Genomic DNA, 13,967 nt, shown 5'->3' with positions numbered 1-13,967 from the left:
CATGCCCATCTTTTCTTTTTCCCTTTTTTCATCTTGTCTAGTCTCATCTTGTCTTATGCCTCCCTCTCTCCTCAATTCCCTCCCCTGAGTTAGAGCTAGAACAAATGTAAGTTTTATTTTCACTGAGTATTTGGGGGGATAGTTTACTTTCCAATGGTTTACTCTTCAGTGTCCTAGTTTATTGAGGAGTCTCCGGTTTAGTCCCTGGTGCTATCTCATCAATGTCATATTTTAGTTCAGATTCAGGGCGAACAAATACCAATTCTTAGAAAGTTGCAGCAATTGCATTTATTTACTATGAGTTTAGTCATGTCATAAAAGTATGATTTTATGTTTTAGCTATTACTTTAAATTATATTATCTCAGATGAATTTTTTAAACATATTTAATCTGTCAGTTACTAATCATTATTGAGAATGGATAACAATCTGTTATTCAAAGTGTTTTAGTTTTTATTTATTTATTTACTGAGATGGGGTCTCATGTTATCTAGGCTGAGTTTAACCTTGTTGTGTAGCAAAGGCTATATTCCAATTGCTGATCCTTTTACCTTTACCTGCACAGTGCTGGGTCTACAGGGAAATGCCACAACTCCCAGTCCTAAGTGTTTTTAATGACTAATTACAAAAGTATTATTTACCATAAAGGGAAGTTTTAATTTAAGATTAAAAGTGATAGCACATAATTTAACAATTCTTCCCAAAACTCGCAAATGCATGCATGCATGGCTGCTTTCCCTGTGTTTGTTTGTTTATTTATTTATTTACTTATATAAATAGCAAGCTTACAAATCATTGCAGTATGAATTTGTTTTATTTTTGTAAACTTGATAGCTGACATTCCTTTTCTCTTTCAACTGTAAAGTCACATATGGATTTTAAAGCATCTTTCCTGCAGAGATTCTTGCTTTTGCTCGTTACAGAACAATAAACATCAGTGTTTATGAGTGCTGATGAGATTCTGAATTCTTCTCTCCTCTCATTGTTCCTGCTGTGAAATGATTGCCTAGTTTAAAGCCACCCAAATAGAGACTGATTGCTATTATGAACAGAGTGGGCTATTCATAGAACTAACCTTCCCTCTCAGCATCCTGAGTAGCGGTGAAAGCTGCATCCTGTACTGTAGAAGTCAGCCTAGCAACATCGCGACCCTGTCCCAGCCACTAAATGTTTTATTCCCTTGCTTGTTTGTCATTTAACCACTTAACCTATCAGCCACCCAGCTCTGTCTTCTCTTTTTAGATGTAGCTGTTTGACATTTACAGGCAAAACACATCTTTTGCTTGGTATTCATTAGTGTCCATCAAACTGTACCTCTTTTATATTAAAAAATAAGAATGTGCTGAGATAGAATGCTAGGAGCCGACCAATTTTTCTTGGTAATGGACAAATGGCATCAATGGGTCTCCCTAGGGTGAACCCTGTGTCTTTCAGAATCTAAATGATTCTCTGACAAGATAACAAATTGGTTGATTTTTTGAAGGAAGATTTACAGAGAATTTCTTTTCTCAGATGGACAATTTAGAAAATGTTGTGAAAAGATATTAAAAAGGGAAAGAGATCTGAAAGTTACTTTAACACAAAGGGATTCCAATCAGAAATGTGGACATGCAGAGCTGAGATATCTTTTGAAAAATCTCTTTCTTGACTGACACATATTTGAGATAAGTGTTATTACTCTTATCTGGATGGAAAATCAGTTTTAAGCTACCCTTTAGAATAATATGCAGGACAAGCTAAAAATACAACAGAAATGTTTTTGTTTTACGAAATTCAAATTTATATAATAAATGTTATCACTTTTTGTGTTTATATAAATAACAAAGTAGACATACTGTGCTTAAATTCGTACGCACACTTTTAATTTTTATGAAACAATATTTGAGGCCAAGGCACAGTGGATTATTTTGTTAACTGAATGCTTAATGTTTTGAGTAGTTATCTGTGCAGTTTTCTCTATGACAGAAAGAAGACCACTAGTCTGTATGTTTAAATGAATGCAAATTTTAGGTTCAAGTGTTTTGAGTAAGCATGTGTTGAGCAAGACAAGAAGAGTGTGAAATAGAGAGGAGACCATTATGTTAGAGTCAGAAAAACCAGCCTCTGTATAGTTTCAACTCCTTCATATGCATAAACAGAATGGAGAGGGTATGAAAATTTACATTATATATCTACTTGACAGGGCCATGGGGACCTTGATACACGGAAAAACATTATGGATGTGTTTTGGATGAAAAATGCAAGTGTATCGTAAGGCCAAGTAAAGTAGATTGCCTCTCTCAATACCAGTGGGTCACATAGCCAGCAGGTCACAAGAGCCTACCATTTTGAGCCTGAATATTGGTCTTTTCTTGTCTTCCTGTAAGAGACTGAAAACTCAGTTTTTGAGTCTTTTGCTTGGTGCTTTTAGATTGGAACTTACACAACTCTCCTTTGGTCTAGAACTTCATGGTTGGGCTCTCCTGGGTATCATGTTGCTGGGTATTATCTGGTTGCCCCTATTATTTTCCAAGCCAATTGATAGTAGGCTTTTCCATCTATAAGTACATGTTATGGGTTTTGTTCTGGAGGCTGTGACTGATGCAGGTGGCAGCCTCTATGGCCATGTTTCTCATGATACATTCCTCTGACAGTCTTCTGAGCAATAACAGAAATCAATATGCAACCAGTGATATCACATTGCAGTTTTTACAGGGAAATTGCAAATCTACATCATACAATATCCCCAAATATCTGTTAACTATTCCAGACCCAATAATCTATTTTGGCTCAGAGTTTAGGTCAGACAAAGTCAGAAAAATATATTTCAAATAAAAATATTACATTAGATTTTTACTAATAGTATACTTTTTCCAAATTTAAAAATTGAGGCAAGGACTAGTCATTCACACATCTGTTTTTACCTTATAGCCAACTAAACCCTTCATGTTTTTGAAGTAGGGATAACTTTTTTAATTGATGCTGCTCAAAGTTGAAGATGCTGTTTTATATTTAACTGCAGGCACCAAAAGAATCTTGATTCCTTGGGCGATATTGGTCAATAACATTTGTCTTCAAGAGTTAACTTTGATGCTGTGTCATCATATGTAAGACACTGCTCTGTAGAATTCTAGCTAGGGTACACTGGATCACACAAGGGCAACAGAGAGTTTCTGTCACCCCCACATAGCACCATACCACTTCTTTTAGTTTTAATCAAGAATGCTCCCAGAGCTTCCAGTATGCTTCTTGGCGCATTCTTTAGTCTTCTTAATTCTGAGAAAAGATATGATAGCCAGGCCCTAAGAAAGCAGGAACATTTCCCTAGGTTGGGTGTAGTACACAGCTTGTTAATAATCCCTAAGCTGCCTTCCAATCCACACTGCAGAGAAAGCTGTCAGGAAGACAGCAAAAGTTACCTAGAGTCAAACAGTTTTGTCATCCTAGAGTAGTTAAGCTCCAGAAAACAGTAAAGACTTGGGACTTTGAGGACAGCATTGCTTTTCCAGATCTTTGTGAGGTGCTGGTCATGTTTACTCTTCCCAAGGATGCTGAAAATGAGTGGAGAATCTTGGGTGATGTTTATACTCAGCCCTCTCCTTACAGATGTGCTTTGTAATTTTGAAATTTTATGAGTTCTGGAGAAACAAGTCCAGTATGCTTGGGTTCATTCACTGATTCATTTGACCAATATTTACTGATTGTTTACTTTGTGCCACCCTTGAGCTGGGTACTAAGAATACCATTCCTAGCTTCATGAAGCATGAAGGAGGAGGAGGAGACTGATGACATCAGATAATCACATGAACAGCTGCATAGGTACACAGCATGGAAGGGCTCTTATATAGGTGAGTATGACCTAATTAGGAAGGTCAGGCAAAGCCTTCCAGAGAAACAATAAGATGGTACCTATGAAATGGGTAGGGGTTCATCAGGCCTAACAGAACAGTAGACAGTTGCATAAGCAGAGGAAACAGTATGGATTCAACTGCAGCCCAGTTACCACAGCTTACTGCAAAAGCTTAAATATGTTAAAAATAAGTGCTAAAAAGGAAAGTTAGTTCAGAGGTTATGCTGCTGATTAAAGAGGTGAGTGTTGGTGGGAAGAAAAAAATTACCACTCAGGAACTCAAGTATTTAGTAATGTAATTTTTCCTGACCTAACCCTGCTACTATCAGAAATTAATTAACCTTTCTATGCCCTGGTTGCTTATCTGTAGGGTGAAGATAGTGGGGACCCACTAATAGCAATGAAAAGCATTCTGTAAATATCAACAATTACATGATTAATATAAATAATCGTCTTGGTACTTAGCATCTTTTCTCTGCCTACATGGTACTTGAGATTTTAACAGTCTTGTGTGTGAGAGTGAGGTTGTGTTCATCTTCATGCACAATTCAATTTTGCTCACTGACAACACATTCTCTAACGTGCATTGTTCATTCAGTAGTACCCTGTATCCTAGATCATAAAGTTTTCCACAAAATAATAGAATGAGTAACAAAATCCTGGGGCAATAGCACAGAAGAAAAGTAGTGTGGAGTGGGATGAGGTGGGCTAGAAGAATAGATTTAAAAAAATTTTTTTTATTAATTTATTCTTGTTACAGCTCAATGGTTATCCCATCCCTTGTATCCTCCCATTCTTCCCTCCCTCCCATTTTCCCCTTATTCCCCTCCCCTATGACTGTTCCTGAGGGGGATTACCTCCCCCTGTATATGCTCATAGAGTATCAAGTCTCTTCTTGGTAGCCTGCTATCCTTCCTCTGAGTGCCACCAGGTCTCCCCCTCCAGGGAAAATGGTCAAATATGAGGCACCAGAGTACGTGTGAAAGTCATACCCCACTCTCCACTCAACTGTGGAGAATGTTCTGCCCATTGGCTAGATCTGGGTAGGGGTTTAGAGTTTACCACCTGTATTGTCCTTGGCTGGTGCCTTAGTTTCAGCGGGACCCCTGGCCCAAATCTACCTATCATAATGATCTACTTGTAGGCTTCTAGGACCCTCTGGATCCTTCTACTTTGCCATTCTCCCATGCTTCTCTCATCTAGAGTCCAAATAGGATGTCCTCCCCTCTGTCCCAGTTTCCTGGTAAGGGAAGGCTTTCGTGGGACATGCCCCTTGGGCTAATATGCAGATATAAGTGAGTATATACCATTTGAGTCTTTCTGCTTCTGGGTTAACTCACTCATTATGATCATTTCTAGGTCAATCCATTTATCCACAAATTTCGGGAATTCCTTGTTTTTAATAGCTGAGTAGTATTCCATAGTGTATATGTACCACAGTTTCTTTATCCATTCTTCTACTGAGGGACACTTAGGCTGTTTCCATGTTCTGGCTATTATGAATAAGGCTGCTATGAACATGGTTGAGCAAATTTTCTTGTTGTGTGCTGGAGCATCTTCTGGGTATATTCCATGGAGTGGAATAGCTGGGTCTTGAGGAAGCCCTATTCCCATTTTTCTGAGATAGCACCAGATAGATTTCCAAAGTGGCTGTACTAGTTTGCATTCCCATCAGCAATGAAGGAGTGTTCCTCTCTCCCCACATCCTCTCCAGGATGTGGTGTCACTTGAATTTTTGATCTTAGCCATTCTGATGGGTGTAAGATGGAATCTCAGAGTTGTTTTGATTTGCATTTCCCTGATGACTAAGGAGGTTGAGCATTTCTTTAAGTGTTTCTCAGCCATTTGATATTCCTGTGTTGAGAATTCTCTGTTTAGTTCCAAGCCCCATTTCTCAATTGGGTTATTTGGTTGGGTGGTGTTTAATTTCTTGAGTTCTTTATTTTAACTTTCTTATAAATGTCCATTCTTCTTGCTTGTTACAGGATTTTACACTTTTATTGTTTCATATGCCCATTGCAATTACCTTCATGTACGTAAACAATTCAAATCGAATAAGCAGGCATATAACACAAGGCCAAGCAGCAAAATGAAGATGATCTCAGCTTGTTCCTCTCTCTCCCTCCCTTCCTTTACCCCTCTCCCTCACCTCCATTTGTGTGTGTGTGTGTATGTGTGTGTGTATACACACATATTCATAGAGTCACACTTAAACTGGCATCTCTTTGCGATATTTCAAATCATTTTATGCACAGTATGTACAAAACTATTCTTCAGTGGCAGACAGATAGCTTACTTCTGTCTTTGGTTATCAGCAAATGTCTTTGGTTATCACGTTGCTCTTTTTCTAGTAAAGAAAGTCACAATCAGTCTTGTGGTACATTAAAATGTTTACAGAATTGAAATAGTGATTTCCTCACGCAGTTGGAAAATTCTCTTTAATTTTATTTCTTTTTCTTTTATTTTTTTGTTGCTTATTTATTTATTTTTGATGTTTTATTTATTTATTTATCCAAGAGAACATGAAGATAATATATTTATACCCAAGCCAATACTGCTTGTAAGAACAGTTAAAAGTATTTAGTTTCTTTTTACATATAAATTTATATTATTACACAAAATACAATAAACTCCCTATAGCAAGAAGAAATATGATACAATCAGGAATTATATAAATGTTACATCCTTAGTGTTTTGGCTATTTGTATTTGGCAATCTTTTTTTTAATTAATAACACATTTTTATTGAAAATTAAAATAATTCATATTATATCTCATTTTCTATCCCATCCCATGCATCCTCCCATTCCTCCCTCCCTCCCACTTTCACTCCAATCCCCCTTCCCTATGACTGTGGCTGTGGGGGACCTCCTCCCCCTGAATATGGTGCTAGGGTATCAAGTCTCTTCTTGGTAGTCCGCTATCCTTCCTCCGAGTGCCATTGGGCCTCCCCAACAAAGGGACATGGCCAAATATGGGGCACCAGAGATCCTGGGAAAGTCAGTCCCCAGTCTCCACTTAACTGTGGAGAATGTTCTGTCCCTTGGCTAGATCTGGGTAGGGGTTTGATGATGACTGCACGTTTTGTCCTTGGTTGGTGCCTTAGATCAAGCAGAACCCCTGGGCTCAGAACTACCCATCATAATGTTCCTCTTGTAGGTTTCTAGGACCCTCTGGACCCCCCTACTTGCCTATCCCCTATATTTTTTTCACCTAGAGTCTCAATAGGATGCCCTCACCTCTATCTCCATTTCCTGGTAGGTGCAGACTTTCATGGGACCTGTCCCTTGGGCTAGTGTCCAGTTATAAGTGAGTATATATCATTTGAGTCTTTCTGCTTCTGGTTTAGCTCACTCATTATGATCATTTCTAGTTCAATCCATTTGTCCACAAATTTTGGGAAATCCTTGTTTTTAATAGCTGAGTAGTATTCCAACATTCAAGTGACAACACATGCTGGCGAGGATGTGGAGAGTGAGGAACACTCCTTCATTGCTGGTGGGAATGCAAACTAGTACAGCCACTTTGCAAATCTATCTGGTACTATCTCAGAAAATTGGGAATAGGGCTTTCTCAAGACCCAGCTATTCCACTCCTAGGAGTATACCCAGAAGATGCTCCAGTACACAACAAGAAAATTTGCTCAACCATGTTCATAGCAGCCTTATTCATAATAGCCAGAACATGGAAACAGCCTAAGTGTCCCTCAGTAGAAGAATGGATAAAGAAACTGTGGTACATATAGGCTGTTTCCATGATTTTCATGTAGTCCAGTGTTTGTTTGGGGGGACTTGGCATACAGCCAAATGGCTACCTGGACATTGCTTAGAAGCCATGGCTGGTCAATAAGTCATGATGAACTGCTGGATGGAACTAATTCTCCATTTCTGGTCCAGATCCATGGCTAAGATTCTTCTGTGGTTCACTTAAGCTTTTGTTTAACTGAAGAAAGAAACAGAAATTCATCCTACTCCCACAATGTCTGAACAAAGTCTCCAACCTGTGCTATGTGCTTCATGAAGTTCTTACCTGACAGGCTTTTCTTTCCTAGTCCTGGTTTGCTCCATCTCTGACATTGTTCCGGTGAGTTCTGCTGGATACTCTGGGTCAGGATTTGTGGTGAAATCCCTGAGGGATATTTCCTCAGTGGTGTTGTCTATGGCAAAGAATTGACACAAAATAGAAGAACATATATGACTCTTGGCATAGATTTATTTGGCAACATAATCTACAGAAATGATGATATTCTTCCAGAAAAATCTACCAGGAGGACTCCTCACATAAGAGGACAAACCTAGAGATATTGTCAGGCCAATAAAAAGCACACTACAAGTTTGTTTATTATTTGATAACAATTTCACATAGTACATACTTAATAATACTAACAAAACTGCAGATGAGCTTCCAGCATCTAAAAGGGATTGTTGGTTTTCCTGCAGTATTCATAGTTCATGACTAAAATTAATGCATGATAGATTCAGCAAAGTGAAAAATGAAGACATTTGATATCCTTACCATCAATTTAGAATCCACACTCTACTTTTTATGAAATTGAATTTCTCAGTTTAATTTGATTATTTGTAGCTTCAGAATCCTTTCTATAGATCTTTTATACAATAGATCTATTTTCAATTCAGAAATAATTTTTACATTAGATTTACAAGTATAATTTCTAATTAAGATTAAAAATTATCATTTTCTCAGAGAATAATCAACTCTTTGGCAAATACTTGAATTATAGAGAAGGTTCTAAAGAAAGTAAATAATTAAATATTAAAGAAATTATGAAAGGTAAAAAAACCCACATATTTGAGTGATTATTTATTATGCACAGTATCCAATTTATTTTTAAGCAAATGTGCTGTACTTAGGAAATTGAAAACAAGACCCAGTCATCAATATCATTGTACTGCAAGGACTAGATGTAGTGAGTGTGGGGAGATAGGGCTGAGGGAGGTAATGCAGGGAGAGAATGCTAGTAGTCGGTGGCACGTGAGGTGTGAATAGAAACCTAGTGCAGTGGAAACCTTTAAAAATTAGGAAAGTGATCCTAATGAAGTCTCCAAATAATGCGGGACACAGAGTCCACAGTTAGCCATCTTTTGTCACCAAGTCAAGCTTCTGACACTGGGACTGGTTCACATCCAATTGAGTTGTTGGCCAATGGAGTCTCATGGAAATCCCCAAGCAACCCATACTGTTACCAAGTCAATTGTTTGCTCTTTAGAAACTGACAGCAAGGCCCCATTGTGTAGGCGAATACAACACCTACACATCTCAGTGAACGTTCAGAGGTAGATCTGGTACCTGCATGGAACCTACATCTTTGTATATTTGGTACGGGAAGGTACTCTGCAGGCTACCAAAAGAGAAATATGAACACTAACCTAGCCACAAACCCTTTGGCCTACAGTGGCATCCTCCTTGCAGGACATGCTGGGACAATGGTGGCACAGTGCTTGTGGGAATAAGCAACGGATGTCTGGTTTGAGTTAAGGCTAACTCCACTAGATGGAGCCCACACCTGATACTGCTTGGGTGACCAAGACCAGAGACTAGAAAGCCAAGAGATAGAAGGTAAATTCAAATACAAGAGGTCTTAAAAATAGTAATGATATTCTGCTATACACATAGATCAATGCCTTAATCAGCCATCATCAGAGAAGCTTCTTTATGGAGCAGATGGCAACAAATACAGAGACCCACAGCCAGACAATATGGAGAGAGAGAGGAAGAGAGCGAGCGAGAATGAGAGAGAGAGAGCGAGAGAGTGAGTGAGAGAGAGAGAGAGAGAGAGAGAGAGAGAGAGAGAGAGAGAGAGACAGAGACAGAGAGACAGAGACAGAGAGACAGAGACAGAGAGACAGAGAGACAGAGAGACAGAGACAGAGAGACAGAAAGACAGAGAGACAAACAGAGACAGAGAGACAGACAGAGACAGAGAGACACAGAGAGAGGAGAGCCTTCAACACAGTTCTAAATGAGATGTCTCCATTAAATCCCAATCCTCAGAGCTCAGAGAACCTCACAGTAGAGGAGGCAGGAAGAGTGTAAAGCCAGAGGAAGGAGAACAGCAAGAAAACACAAGCAGCATGCATATGAACTCACAGAACCTGAAGCGGTAAACACAGGGTGTACACAGGACCCCACTAGGTCCTCTGCGTATGTATTATGGCTTTCACTTTAGTATTTTATGGCATTAGTGAGTGTGTGAATGAGTGGCTCTCTGATTCTTGTGCCTTTTCTTAGGCTCTTTTCCTTCCACTGGTTTGCCTTGTCCAACTTCAATGTGATGCCTTTTGTTTTATCTTATTGTATTTTATTTTGTTAGGTTTTGTCATCTCTTAGAAGCCTGTTCTTTTATAATGAGAATCAGAAAGAGAATGGATCTAGATAGGAGGGGAGATAAAGAGGAAGTGGGAGGAGCAGAGGTACGGGAAACTATATCTATGATATAGTGTATGAGAAAAAAATCTGCTTTCCATAAAAGGTAAAAACAAAAATTAAAAGTAAACCAACCTTATATCAGAAATTTAGGTGTATAAAATTGATAAAGCAGGGGTGATCACAGTGTAAACATTTTCATTATCATTACCTTTAACATGAAAATTTCAATGATTTCAATCAAAATCAGTGCAATAAGCTTTCAGAAATATGTTTTAGGAATAAAAATCAAGTAACTTTTTCCCCCATTGTTTCCAAAAAGGTTGTGACTTAGAAAGCTTGAGCTCCCAACTTTCCCAGGGGACTAGTTTTATCCTGGATTTATAGTATTCTTCTACAAGATAGAAAACACATTACTAAATATATTTTCCCTATGTTTAATGGACTCCCTCAAGCGTTTATACTGCTTTGAATGCTTAAAGGGCACCAGTGTAATTACAACACTGAAGTCTGCATAAGGACCATCTTCTAGATGAAACATTGAAAAGTGTTTGAACTCTTCCCCCAAATCGCAATACAGCATGTTCTCTGCCTTGGCACGTATGTATGGATGTTAATTAGTTTATTAATAGCCAATAGCTTTCATGGTGAAAGAGCAGCAGTTTCAATGGTACTGAATTGTGTTTGATAGAAACACAGGAGAAGGATCTGTGCTCCCTATGTGTTTGTGTCAAGGCACCTTTTGTTTTACCATTTTCTTTATCCAACAAAAGAATTATTTTTACTCGTATCTCAGTGCCATGTCATTTTATTCTAGTCACCTATAGTAGAATATACACCCATACACACTGACAAAATTACTATGTATTTCAAAGCAGAGTTCTTAGTTTTTATCTATGGATGTCTAGTGCATTTATGGAACAGAACTCTGGAGACTGGACACAGACACACATGCATATGGACACATGCATGCGCCTGCGGGTATACACACACACACACACACACACACACACACACACACACGCACACGCACACGCACGCACACGTACATGTGCACACATGGAGAGGATCTAGAGTTATCTTTGGCCATAGAAGTCTGGCCTAAATAGTGGCTATGGATCATTGAAGTCATAAAGCTTTTTGGGAACACCTCTTTTTAAAAGAAAAAAATGTTTAAGAGTGACCATAAAATATGACTTTTAGAAGTTCTGAATAGATAGACTAGGAAATATTTGTAAAACAGCATGACTTTTATAGACTATTTCTTTTTTAATTAAAGATTTATTTTTATTTTTGTTGTGTGAGTGTGTCTTTGTGAGTACATGCCACAAGTGTGCATGCTCCTATGGAGGCAGAAGAAGTATTTAGATCTCTTAGAGTTAGTCACAGGTGGTTGCGAGTCTAACATGGGTATCAGGAATTGAGTTTGTAGCATCTGGAAGAGCAGCATGCACTCTTAACCAGTAAGCCATCTTGTTTGCTTCTAATTCTTTTTTGTAATTCCATGTACTATCTGCTGCACTATATACTTTGATGCCACACATACATCTACAATATGGCTTTATGCTAGTAACAATTCCACCACTGTTTGTTTTCTTTAAGTGAGATCTTTAAAATTCATCTTCAGCACATTTTGAATTAGTCCTAAGAAGATCCCAGCACTTTGACATATCTCCCAGGGATATTATAACACCCTTCTAAAATGACACAGATTCTTTGACAATTTTAAGAGTTTTAGGAGTTAATTAAATCCTAATTCAACTTGTGGATATACAATTAATTATGAAACAAGTATTTAATAGTTTCTTGATGAAGATGAGAAGCCAGTATTGTCTGTTCTTGGATTCAAAGTAGAACAACCAGGAGGATTAAAACAAAAGTATACTTATCATCAACTGTGGTTCAGTGAAGGTCTCTTTTTATCAACACAGCATGTTGTTTTGTGGGAACAGATGGTTAAGAGTGTTTACATCATCCTCATGAGAAGAGAAATATAAAATATAAGGCAAATTTTGCTTTCATATCTAAGGGAAGTTTGTCAGGTACATAGTGAGTTTGTCCTCAGCTTCACTTATGGACAACAGGGTCATATGGATCGCTTAAGTCTTCTTGTTATTTGAACGTGACATCACTATTGCCACATCTTATCAGTGCAGTTGCTCAAATTCTAATGCTGAATGTGTGTCCATAGAAGATACTGAAACTTAGTTTCAAAGTAATGTGACGTGGATGCCTTTACTGAATGTGTAAAGTTAGTGATATTGAGTTTGCCCTCCACATACTTGTCTCCAGACTGGCATCATGCCATACAGGGCTTGTGTAATACACTTCCAGTTTGTCTGGGCCTAGTGTAGCATGGAGATCAGAGCAGATGTGAAACATCTGCCTGTTTTTCAAGTCAGGGAGTAAGTGATGTGAAAAGACACTAATTGACCTTCTACATTTTATCAGTAGCATTAGCTAAGTTCTAGGAGAGGAAGGACTCAGTGGAAAACCTATTTTAGAATAAGATTTCAATTACAAATGTACTCAACTGTTTTTTTTTTGGATGCATATGAAAACAGAAAATTTGAAATGCTTTCATTGTTGGGAGGTTTATCACAGGGTATGATTTCCCTTGGTTGAATTTCTGATTGTAGAATACCAAGTATACTGTGGATTTTGTCTCAAAGATATATCTTTCATTGAGAAGTAAGAACTGGGTCCGGAGAGATGGCTCAGACGTGAAGAGTGCTTGCCGCTCTTGCAGAAGACCCTAATTTTCTTTCCAGTACCTATGTCAGGCAGCTTATAATGCTGTGGCATCACAGGTCCAGTGGATCCAATGCCCCCTTCTGGCCTCCTCTTGTGTTCACTTGTACTTGCTCATACATGCATGCACACAGGCATGCCTGTGTGCACATGTGTACGCTCATGCATATACACACACTCATAATAAAAAACAGCAAAATTAATATTAGACTAAAAGAGAAAAATAAAGAGGATGAAGTTGGGTGGGTGGGAAGTTAGGAAGTTAAGGGAGGAAAACCATTACCAGAATGTAGTATATGACATTTTGTTTTGATTGAAAAACACTTGTTCAAAGAAAAAGTAAAAAAGAACTGTTAGCACCGGAGTGCAGTATTAATCTCTTATGTATTGTATGGGTGCAATGCCTGACAATTAAAAAACCTATGGCCTATGGCTGAGGCAGGAAATGGGTGGGACATCAAGCAGCAGAAGGGTATTTTGGGATAGAGCCAGGCATGTGAAATTCCAGCTAGCAAGCTGTGAGCAGAATGGATGCATGGTACCTGGGCTCAGGTAGCCAGCCACATGGCGGAATGTAGATTAATATAAATGGGTTATTTTAAGTTATGAGCTAGTCAGAGAAGAGCCTAGCTATATGGCTATTATTTGTAAACAATATCTTGAGTCTCATGAGTCCTTAGTCTGGGAACTAAAGGATAGGAAGAAAACCATCTACTACACCTGGGTTGCTATATGTTGAATGAATCAATACAGATGAAGTCTCAACACCTTTATTAGATGAATGACTGATTTTTTTTACTCAATAAATGAACATTTGGAATTGCTATAATGAGTAAAATAGTTTTAAGAAGTGCATAACTACTGTCTATCTTATGGCACCCATGACTGTGTTTTTACTCAGCATGTGGTTAATTTATAGACTCTCAATTGCATCACATTCTTAGAATAATTTATTTTATAATTAAAATTATATCTGTAGTTTGTTAAATGACTGGAAAGCCTATT

The 13,967-nt window shown here is 38.1% G+C and overlaps 1 protein-coding gene across 1 annotated transcript in view; it reads right to left on the bottom strand.

Annotated features, from left to right (window-relative positions):
* Positions 1-13,967, bottom strand: part of CNGB3 (cyclic nucleotide gated channel subunit beta 3) — a gene marked incomplete at its 5' end in the record, with an annotated part of 167,854 nt that overhangs the window by 140,101 nt on the left and 13,786 nt on the right. The window contains one exon of the mRNA XM_084771690.1: positions 7,857-7,983. Within this exon, the coding sequence (XP_084627816.1) occupies positions 7,857-7,983 (127 nt within the window). The remainder of the gene's footprint in view (positions 1-7,856; positions 7,984-13,967) is intronic.

The sequence above is a fragment of the Acomys minous genome, assembly GCF_964271855.1.
Source record: "Acomys minous genome assembly, chromosome: 1".
NCBI classification, from domain to species: Eukaryota; Metazoa; Chordata; class Mammalia; order Rodentia; family Muridae; genus Acomys; species Acomys minous.
Note: the sequence above shows the minus strand (reverse complement) of the source record. Positions and strands in the feature narration are given on the sequence as shown.